The 10,187-nt window shown below is 64.1% G+C and overlaps 1 protein-coding gene across 1 annotated transcript in view; it reads right to left on the bottom strand.

The window, feature by feature from the left end:
- Window positions 1-7,186, bottom strand: part of LOC116464335 (zinc finger protein ZFPM1-like) — a gene marked incomplete at its 5' end in the record, with an annotated part of 15,176 nt that extends 7,990 nt beyond the window's left edge. Inside the window, 6 exons of the mRNA XM_032147593.2 lie at window positions 3-533; window positions 747-893; window positions 972-1,067; window positions 1,462-1,695; window positions 5,732-5,941; window positions 7,060-7,186. Of these exons, the coding sequence (XP_032003484.2) occupies window positions 3-533; window positions 747-893; window positions 972-1,067; window positions 1,462-1,695; window positions 5,732-5,941; window positions 7,060-7,186 (1,345 nt within the window). The remainder of the gene's footprint in view (window positions 1-2; window positions 534-746; window positions 894-971; window positions 1,068-1,461; window positions 1,696-5,731; window positions 5,942-7,059) is intronic.
- Window positions 7,187-10,187: the final 3,001 nt, after the last annotated feature.

The following is a 10,187-nucleotide window of genomic DNA, read 5'->3' as shown; positions in this document are numbered from 1 at the left end:
GCCCTTGGGGGCCCCCGCGAAGAGCCCGGTCTGCGCGCCGCCGGCGCCCGCGCCCGCGCTCTGCTGCAGCCGGCTGTGCACCAGCTCGGACATCTTGGCCAGGATCTCCGAGGCGGGGGGCGCCCCGTCGGGCCCGAACACATACTGCGGCAGGAACAGGGCCCCGGCCAGGCCCAGCTCGCCGGGCACCGGGCTGGAGCCCGGCGTGGGGCTGGACAGCTCGGCCTTGACCCTGGCCGGGGCGGGGCTGCGCGGCGACGGCGTCCGCGACGGGGCCTGGGGCCCAGGCTCTCCGGCGCCCGGGATGGGGGCCGCCTCCGGCTCCTCCACCGCCTCCACCTTGATGCTCCTGGGGGCCGCCGGGGGCTCGCTGCTGCCTCCATTCTGGGGGGCCGCTCTGGCCTCTCCGTTGGTGGCCTCGGCCAGGGCCTTTCTGTCCAGTCCTGGCGATGGGGTGGGCGCCAGGCCCAGGTCCGCGGAGGCCAGGGGGCCGTGCAGGGCCGTGTGCTGCTGCTGGAAGCTGCCCAGACTGTCTGCAGAGAGATCGCAGGGGTGGCACCTCAGGCCTGGGGCAGGACCTGGCCGGTCAGAGCCGGAGGGCCAGCTCCGGGAGGGGGAGGGGTGGGCGGATGTGGTTTAGAGCGAAGGCTGAAATGGACCCCCACCTGTCTTGGGCGACAAGCCCACTCCCTTCCCACTGCTCAGGGGGCCCAAGGGGCAGGGGGTGGCCCCCACAGGCTGCTCACCTGGGGGCAGCTTGGTTGCTGGGTGTCCGGCCCCTGGCGAGTAGATCTCACCCTTGGAGCCAGGCTGGCAGACCATGTGGTTGGTGACCAGGTGGCTGTAGAGAATGTCCCTTGTGGTGGAGATGAAGCCACAGCTGTGGCAGACACCTGAGGGCCATGGCGAGGTGGTCAAGGCCCAGGGTGGAGGGCGGGACCCACACACCCCCCGGCCCCTGCGGCGCCTACCGCTCAGCGTGTCCGTGTGCACCTTGAGGTGCCGCTCGCAGTTGGCCTTGGTGGTGAAGGCCGACAGGCAGATGAGGCACACGAAGGGCCGCTCTCCTGGAACACAGGGCGCGTGAGAGCGGTGCCCGGGCCAGCTTGACCTTGGGACTCCAGAAATGAGGAAAGCGACTGGGCCCAGGGCCGTGATCTGTGCCGGGGGACCCTGTGCTGAAGGGTCTTTAAACCCCTCCCCTTCCTCCGCCTTTTGTCTCTCTGTACTGTAGTGGGCCCAGCCCTCACTGACTACCCAGATAGCCCACAGGCCTGCCTGTCTGCCTGCTCTGGGCCCCTGCTGGGGTCTTGGGTGTGCCGGAGACCGCACAGGTGAACCGTGGCACCGTGTGTGCTTGCATGTGGGTTTTCCCGGGCGGCCTGCGGGAATGGGTGGGGAAGCAGCCGGCATCCTGAGGACCCGCGTCCAGGGTGGGGGCTCACCGCTGTGGGGGCTCACCGCTGTGGCTGCGCATGTGGATCTCCAGGGAGCTGGCGCTGGGGCAGCTCTTGCGGCACTGGGGGAAGGGGCAGACGCGCTCGTTGGAGTAGGTCTCCTTGGGCTTCTCGTCTGTGGCGGCCGCGGCCGGGGAGCCGGTGCCCTGGCGGCTGGCGCAGTAGTAGAGCAGGTGCGCCTGCAGGTTGCGCTCGCTGCGGTACCAGATGCCACAGTCCTTGCAGGGGAAGACGTCTTCTGTGGGGTGGGAAGCAGGTGGGGTCAGGCTGAAGGCCAGTCTGCCAGCCAGGGCAAGGCTGTGGGCGGAGGCAGGGCCTGGCCGTGACGGACCCCACCGTCCTCCCCACCCCAGGAGCTGAGGCTTTGATCTCTCCCTGTAACTGTAAGCCTCCTGGATGCTCCTGTGACAGCCCCACTCCCTTCCGTAGATCCCAGGAGCCCTGGGACCCGTGGGGAGTGGGGTCTGAGTGAACCCCCATGGGTCCCCTTCCAATACTGAGCTCCTAAGGAGATGCTTTGGCTTCATGGGGGCAGAAGGAAGAAGTGGACACTGCTGGCGAGGCTAGCATCCATGACATACTGGGGTGACCGTGTGGACCCGGGAGGCCGTGGAAGAGGAAACGTGTGTGTACAGATGTGCGTGCAGGTGCGTGGGAGTGCCAGGCTACAAAGAAAACCCATGTGCACCGTCCCTGGGCACTCGGGCACACGATGGCTGCTGACTGCAGCTCTAGGGATGTGGCTGTGAGACTAGGAGTGCAGAAGTTAGGAAGCCCCCATGCGCCCACACACCTGGGTGGCTCCATGTCAGTGACCACCTGGCTGGTCAGATTTGCCGAATTCACCACACTGACCCCAAATGGGCTGCTTGTAACTTGAGAGTTTCGGGGGCTTGCACTCTGCTTATGGTGGTTTTCCCAGCGGGGGAGGACTTCTCTAGCGTGTTCTCGCTTTGCCTTTATAGCAGTTTAAGGGATGTTCTCTGCCCCACGGCCCCTTGGCTGAAGACAGGGAAGGGGATGGCCTGTTCAACTTGGCCTTGGCCTCCGTGTGGAACCCAGGGGCCCTGGGATTCCTTATCTGGCTTTCAAGCCCGTTCCACTTAGAGACCAATGTGATATCTGGTTTCTGCCTGTGCAGGTTAGTGCTGGTTTCTCACCCGGCTTCTCCGATGTTGATCCCGAGTCTGCAGTTATCACGCAGGGGTGGCCCCTGCCCCCGTGCCCTCCCCTCTGCGGCCTGCTCGCCACCTCTGCCTCTTGGGAGGAATTTCAGTGCCTGGGTGAGGTGGCTCTTCCTCCTGCACCTCGTGGTTCTAGCAACTTTTCTGGCTCACATTTCCCTCCTGTGCTGTTGATTTCTGTTTCTCAAGTTCCTTTTATTTGGGGGCTGCAGGCAGCTCTGTCCTCTCTCAGCTGAGGGCTTGAGCTGGGTCCCAGATCTGGGAGGCCACTGGCTGGGTTTGTTTCTGCATCTCCAAGGTCATTGTGGGGGACTGTGTTGCTGCAGGGATGTGGGGAGAGGGGCCGTGGCCGTGCAGTTTAGAAAGGCTGCCCGCCTGCTGGTGACCACAGGCCAAGTCCGGTGGCCTGCAGAGGGGCCTCCAGGCAGGTGCCTCTGCATCCCGCTTCACAGGTGAGATGGGCCCAGAGTGTGGGAGGCTTAAGAATTACACTGGATCTGACCCTGGAATTGGTTCCTACGGCTCTTCCAGAGCAGCAGACAAGCATCGGCTGTGCCCTGGCAGCTGCAGAAGTGCTAGGGGAGGACTTAGGAATGTCAACAAGATGTCTGGCCCACAGTGGTGTCCTTCCAAAGCAGCGTTCCCGGGACACTGCTGCCTGGGGATGAGGCATGTCAGACCCGTGAGGGGGAAACCGAGGCAGAGGCTGAGCCGGGGGCACCCACAGCTACCTCTCAGAGACTGGAAGGTGGTCTCTGCAGGCCGTGTGGGCAAGGACCCTGCTGGAGGATGGGACCCTCGCCAGCCTACTGTCCCCACTGGGTCACTGTCGTTATCAGCGGGGTGCTCCCCTGGAGCTGGGTCTCCCGGGCACCCCGAGACACTACAGGGGCACCACCTCTCCATCCTGGTGGAAGGGCGCTCTGGCCTCCCATCCCCTCTGCGCCTTCTCCTTCCAGGGAAGAGAAGGCAGATGGGGACCCCCTTTGCTCCCTTTCAGTCACCTGCGGCCCATGTTCTCTTCTGCCCTCCTGGCTCCCTGGGGCAGTGGCTTGCCCTGCCCAGGCCCAGCCCCCGCCTCCAACCTGGGCTTAGGTGTGGACCTGGCCACTCGGCCCCTTCTCTCCAGTGTCACTAGCCGTTCCCACCAGCACATAACATGGGCCATTATGTCCTGGGTACCAGGCACACAAGCCCAGCCCCCTCTGGCCAGCTGGCCCCTGCACAGGGGAGTGGCCTCGGTCAGGGTCATGGCGACCTCTGCACTGTCTCCAGCACTCATTTCTCTGCCGTTGGTCTGGCCACAGCCTGGATGTGGCAGACCACCTGCCGCCCTCCAGGGCCCCCTCTAACCTATCTCAGCACACTCTCTGTACCTTGGGAGATGTCCCCTGTCCCCTGACTCCAGGGTCCACAGGCCCCAGGGCTCCCTGAGCCCCATCCTTGTCCCTCAGTGGTCTCTGTGGCTTCTCTTTTGCATCTAGCAGGTGTCTCGAGGTCGGGACACTCAAAAAGCGGGGGTCTGCTCCCCAGACTCTCATACGGGCTGACATCCCCCACAATGGCCACACACTTGGCCCTGCAGGTCCCTTTGCCCCCAACCACTGGCTGCCTCCACCTATTTCAAGCCGTCTTCACATCTGACTTGCTCACAAAAGGTCGCCTTTCTTTTTTTTTTTTTTTTTTTTGAGACGGAGTCTTTCTCTGTTCCCCAGGCTGGAGTGCAGTGGCACGATCTCGGCTCACTGCAAGCTCCGCCTCCCGGGTTCACGCCATTCTCCTGCCTCAGCCTCCCGAGTAGCTGGGACTACAGGCGCCCGCCAACACGCCCGGCTAATTTTTTGTATTTTTAGTAGAGATGGGGTTTCACCGTGTTAGCCAGGATGGTCTCGATCTCCTGACCTCGTGATCCACCCGCCTCGGCCTCCCAAAGTGCTGGGATTACAGGCTTGAGCCACCGCGCCCGGCCAAAGGTCGCCTTTCTTCCAGTTTTGTGACTCTGTGGTCACCAAAGCTAAACCTGAGTTTTACCGTCCCCCTCCAAACGCCCTCTGGTGCAGTCCCTGTTCCCCTGGGAAGCCCCAGCCGCTGGCCGGAGCCAGACTTGCCGTGTGTCCCCCGCGTGCCTCATGCCTGTCCACGGTGGCCACACGCTGTCCTTGGCCACAGAGGTGCATGGGACGCACCATCACTCTTGGCTAATTTTGAAAAGTTTTGGCAGATACGGGGTCTTCTGTGTTGCCCACTCTGGTCTTGAACTCCTGGGCTCAAATGGTCCTCCTGCCTCGGCCTCCCAGTGCTGGGATCACGGGTGTGGCTCCTGAACCCGGCCGGAGGTGAGTGACTCATGATTCCCACAGCCACCTTCAGAGGTTCCTAGAGAGCCACTGCAAGAGTGACATCTGTCCACTTCAGGCGTCCCCAGGGGCAGCTCTGTCCCCAGGGACATGTGGTCATGTGTAGAGATATTTTTGTGGCCTGTGCCTGAAGTCCCAGCTACTCAGGCGGCTGAGGCAGGATGGCTTGAGACTAGGACTTCATGACCATCCTGGGTAACAGAGTGAGACCTTGTCTCGAAAAAAACAACAAAAAACCCAACCAACACATGTCTTGGTTGTCACAACTTGGAGGTGGAGGTGGTGGCAGCACCTAGCGGGCTGGGGCCAGGGCTGCTGCTCACCGCCCGTGGTGCCCAGGGAGACCTCCACTGTGGAATGACCTGGCCCCAAATGCCAGGAGGGCCGGGGTGAGGGTCCTGCTCTGCCCCACAGTCAGGGCCGCCCCCACGTCCGCCCCTAGGGAAAGCGCAGGCTTCTGGTGTGGTGTGTGGGGCACAGCCAGGTCTGTGCCTAAGCCCGCTTGCCTGCTGGCACGGGCTTTCCCTGTGGTGGCCCTGGGCTCTGGGGATCCTCCTGTCCCTGTGTGTTCTGCACTTGGGACCACTCACATCACCTCCTTCCCTGCCTTCCCTCTCACTCTGTTGGCAGCCTGCGGCCCCCGAGCTTCCCACCCTCAGCTCCCACCCTCCCCTGCCCTGCCTGCCCCTCCTTGGTGGAGCAGCCGCCCTGGCCCCGGGAGCCCAGCACTCACTGTTGATCACCGCGGTGGCGAGGATGGAGGCCATCCCGGCCTGCTGGGGCAGGAGCTGGAGGTCGTGTGCGGGGGCCGGGCACGTGGGCTCTGCTGGCTCCTCCTTCTCCACAGGGTGGCCAGGGGTGCTGCGGGGCTCGGCCGTGAGGAGCACGCTGAGGAGTCCCCCCGCGGGCACCGGCTTGGTGACCCTGCACCACAGCGCGTCATCTGGAGGGAGACAGGTGTCCAAACCTAGGACCTTGTGCCCCACTGCCCTGTGCCATCTTAAATGAGGGGTGGAGGATGGGGTCAGGAGAGTGGCCACCCGGGTTCACAGCTGTGGCTGGCTGGCTGCCAGGGCCGTCGTGCCTGGGGGGCGAGGCTGGGTGGTCCCCCGTGGGTGCTCACAGCCTGCCTGCCTCCAGGCCTCCTTGCCCTGCGCCCATCCTAGTGGGAGGGCCCTGAGGAAGTCTCCCAGGAAAGGGATGACGTGGAGGGCGGGTGGTGGAGTAACCAGGGGAGACCGTGGGTGGCCACTCAGGGAAGGCAGCCAGAGGTGGGGCCCTAGAGTGGACCCCGTTCTCCAGGAAACTGTCCAAGGGTGGCTCTTCCTGCAGCCGCCTGCAGGGGGCAGCCTCAGCCCACAAAGCCCAGGCTGCGCGGGGCCGGCTTGTTCACCTGGGGTGCCCGGGCTGTGCGTCCCCTGCGGTGCTGCCCTCAGGCCTGAGCCGGCCCTGCCCATGCGCACCACAGCCTGCCCCCACCCTGCACTGGGGCCAGGGACTCCGCTGCCCAGTGGACCCTGCCTAAGCCCAGAGGGCCTCCCGCTTCATCCCTGGGTGCTCGGAGGTGCAGGCCGCCCATACATGCCACCCTCAGTAGCAGCAGCACGGTAAGGCCCCTCGACTTCCTGGACGGCCACCTTGACCGTTTCTGGAGCCAGCCCGACGACATGGAGGATGGTCCAGTGGCACCTGCCAGCCAGCCTGGCATCAGGGTCCGTGCTGCTGCCCTTGGTGGGTTCCCAGAGGTGCAGCCAAGGCAGGGAGGAGATATGGGGATCATGGTGTCCCCCAGAGGGGCAGAATACCCCCCCCACCCCCCCGCCAAGGACACCTGTCCTGGCTCAGCCTGCCAGTCGGGACCCTCATACCGGACTCGTGGTCTGGGCTGACTGGTCTCAGTAGAGCGTCTGCCTTACGCTGCAGTGCCCAGGGCCAGTGGCTCCCCATCCCCCATCTCCCGCCCTAGCAGGTTGGTTTCCCTTTAAAGGCCCAGCCCATGGGCAGCCAAGTGACCCCCCACCTTCCGGAAGGCTTGGGACGGAGGTGCCGCGTCATACTGACCCTTCCCGTGGATCTCTGTGTTGGCCTCCGTCTCAGTCAGGGCCTGGGGCAGCGTCCTCAGCCAGCAGGCCTCGTCCACCAGCAGCAGGGGCAGGGCTGGGCTCTGGGGGGGCAGGAACACGTGGGGAGGGGTCCGTCAGCAGCCTGCCTGGGGGTTCCCGCGGGTATGTGGGGCATCCGTGACGTGGATCTGCCTCCCGGCTTCATGGATCTGCCTCCCGGCTTGGCTGCTAGGCCAGGCTGTGGACAGTCATTGGCCCAACAGCTGGCAGAGCTGTGGCATGGGCCATCTGTGCCATAGCTGGCTGGCGGGGCTAACACCCTGCTGGGGCTGGGAGGCTCGGCAGGGAGTAGTACCTTCCAGGGTCGGTTACAGGGTTCTTGTGGAGACCGAGGCCCAGGGAGGTCGAGCACCACGCCCCAGGTCACACAGCCAGTGAGCAGCAGAGCCTGAACTCACACCCGGGTCTGCGAATCTGTGTATCTGTGTTCTCCCCACTGCTCGCCCACCCCGGCCCCGGGCGTGCTGGGTGAGAAACCACTGTTCCCACAGGGGCTGGACCTGGTAGAGGCTCCTTCCACACAGGCCCTGGATGCCTCCAGAATGACCTCTGGGGGCTGGGGCCGAGATTAGCCCAGAAGATACGGCACCTCCCTAGCAACCTTCGGGCCTCAGTGTCCCCTGACAGCATGGCTCCCCTCCCTGCCGCCTGCGTTCCCGCTCGCTCCTGGGGCCGGCACACGGTGGATGCCGGGGAGTACCCACTGGGCTCAGCGGGTCTGTCCCCACCCTGAGGCTGGTCAGGCCCCTTCCTGTGGGCCTGAGACACCAGCACTGTGTTGGATCAGCCCTGGCTCCCCTGGCCTCACTGTCACCCTGGAAAGCAGGCAGTACGCTCCTCTCCACCTCATGGGTGAGGAAACTGAGACCCGGGAAGGGGAGGGACAGAGCTCCTGCCAGAGCCTTGGGCCATGCCATGCTGTCGGCGGTGGCTCAGGCTAAGTCTGGAAGGAAAACACCATGGGCTCGGCCCTCAGGGCGGCTGTCGGCGGAGCCCGTGGAGGCCGCCTCGTTTCCTGCGTCCATTGCGCCCCGGCCCCCAGGCGAATGGCAGAGGAAATGCGAGGGGCCCCATCCCAGTGCAGCTGGGGGCTGGAACAGGGCAAGGTGGGGCGGGCAGTCCATGGCCTTGCTCTGTGGTGCCCAACACGGGTCAGACATCAAGGGGAGAAAGTGGTGGTGGAGGAAGGGGTGACTGCCGCTGCCCCTCAGGCCTTGGTCCCTCCTGCAAGGCTGACCCAGCCTCAGCGCCCTGACCCTCAGCCCTGTGCTGCTCACTGCACTGGTGGTCCCCAAGCTCAGCCACCTGGGTGTCCAATCCAGAGGCACAGCACACACGCGTGCTCCAGCACTTCCTGTAAACACACTTTTTGTTCTATACAAATGGATGCCTTCTAATCAGAAACTTCCTGCATCATGACCTTTGCCTGAAAAGCCAGTGTCACCTACAAATGTTGCCGCTGGCACGGGACAGGTTTGTGCAGCCCTGTGGTGAGGACGGCAGTCAGCCCAACCCTGACATGGTAGAAGGGGCTGGGCTGGTGACAGTGCAGGGGTGTCCCCCGTGGGTCTGGGGTACCTCCCCACTGGGTGCCACCCCATGAGCTTTCCTGGACTTTGCCAGCACGCGTCGGACTCTGTGGGCCACAGAGCTGGGCAGTGGGGTCCCAGCCAGGCTCGGCCTCCCTGCTGCGACCTTGGGCAGGGCACGACCAGACCCGTATGCAGGGACCCCTCTGGACCACCCCTGCCTCTTGGCCCATCCGCAGGGCACTCAGGAATCTAGCAAGATACGGCCTTTGGGCTGGGATGTTGAGTGACTACTCAGGCAAGGTTGGGGCAGGCTGGCCAGCAGAGCAGGTGGCTTCCACGTCACCTGCCTGCTACCACATGGCTCAGCCACAGAACGGGTGAGCAGAGCTAAGCTGGCCAGGGGGCTGGCCCTGGCTGGGGTGGGTGCAACCCTGCAGTCCCGGTGTGAAGCCATCCCCAGCAGCCACCCCAACCCCTGGCTCAGCTTCTCCTCTGCAGATGGGGCTCTGCCCTCTCCCCACATGGCTGCTGGGGGTACAGAGGGGCGGCCGAGCCCCTGCTCACTCTGGACCCACCCCAAGCCCACCATTAGCCTTTGGGGCCATCTCAGGGGGGTCAGTCCCATCTGCTTTGACTCAGTTTTCTCCCGGTATGTTGGGAGGCCGTGATCTGTGTGAAGCTTTTTGTCTGCCTGGCAGGTTCCCAGCACGGGATGCATATTAGCTCCAGCCCTGGCTGTTGCTTTTGAGTTGACCTGGCAGGACAAAGTGGGCAGGGGGTGCCTCCAGGCCCCAGGGGATGCCGTCCACAGGGCACATCTGGGGCAGCACATGCTGAGCGTCCACTGCAGTGAGTGGCTCCCCCGAAGAAGGTGCTTTGCGCAGGCTAGCATCGGGTGGGTGCCCACCTTTTAAAGGACACCCCAGTGATTCCCAGGGCCGCAGAGCAGGGCTCAGGAGCTGCACGCCAGCTGTGGGGCTCTGCCGGCTCCGATGGGGGCTTCCGCTGGGGCAGGCTGGGGGGTAAACCCCAGGGGCAATGGGCAGGCACATTCCTGGCACAAAGGTGGCTGACCAGCGGCTACTGTGTCCCGGCTGCACCCAAGCCAGGCGGGCAGCGCTCAGCGAGGCTGCTGGGGCCTGGCCCTCCCCACCCTGGCCTTCCCGAGCCTCTAATGAATATTAATGAGCAGAGGAGGGTGAAACAAATTAATCTGCTTGATCCTCCGATGGGTGCTGCGGTAACGATATGAAATCTAATTATTCGTCCCAATATTTCTAAACCCTCAAACTGAGACTGACAGCCTCCCGGTCGGTTTAATGCTTATCACTCCCAGGAGCAGCGTGTTCGCAGCATGATAAAAACACGCGCCGCAACTTTGCTGACGCTGCACAACCCCCCGATTTTTCTGTGGCAGTCCCGAGTGCAGGGAAGACGCCATGTTCCCGCCTGGCCCCGCCGAGTGCACCCCGCGTTTGTGGGGCACAACGGGGCGCCTGCCCTGGGTGTGCAGGTGCGGAGGGGCACGGGGAAG

Source organism: Hylobates moloch, unplaced genomic scaffold (genome assembly GCF_009828535.3).
Source record: "Hylobates moloch isolate HMO894 unplaced genomic scaffold, HMol_V3 SCAFFOLD_432, whole genome shotgun sequence".
Classification (NCBI taxonomy): Eukaryota; Metazoa; Chordata; class Mammalia; order Primates; family Hylobatidae; genus Hylobates; species Hylobates moloch.
Note: the sequence above shows the minus strand (reverse complement) of the source record. Positions and strands in the feature narration are given on the sequence as shown.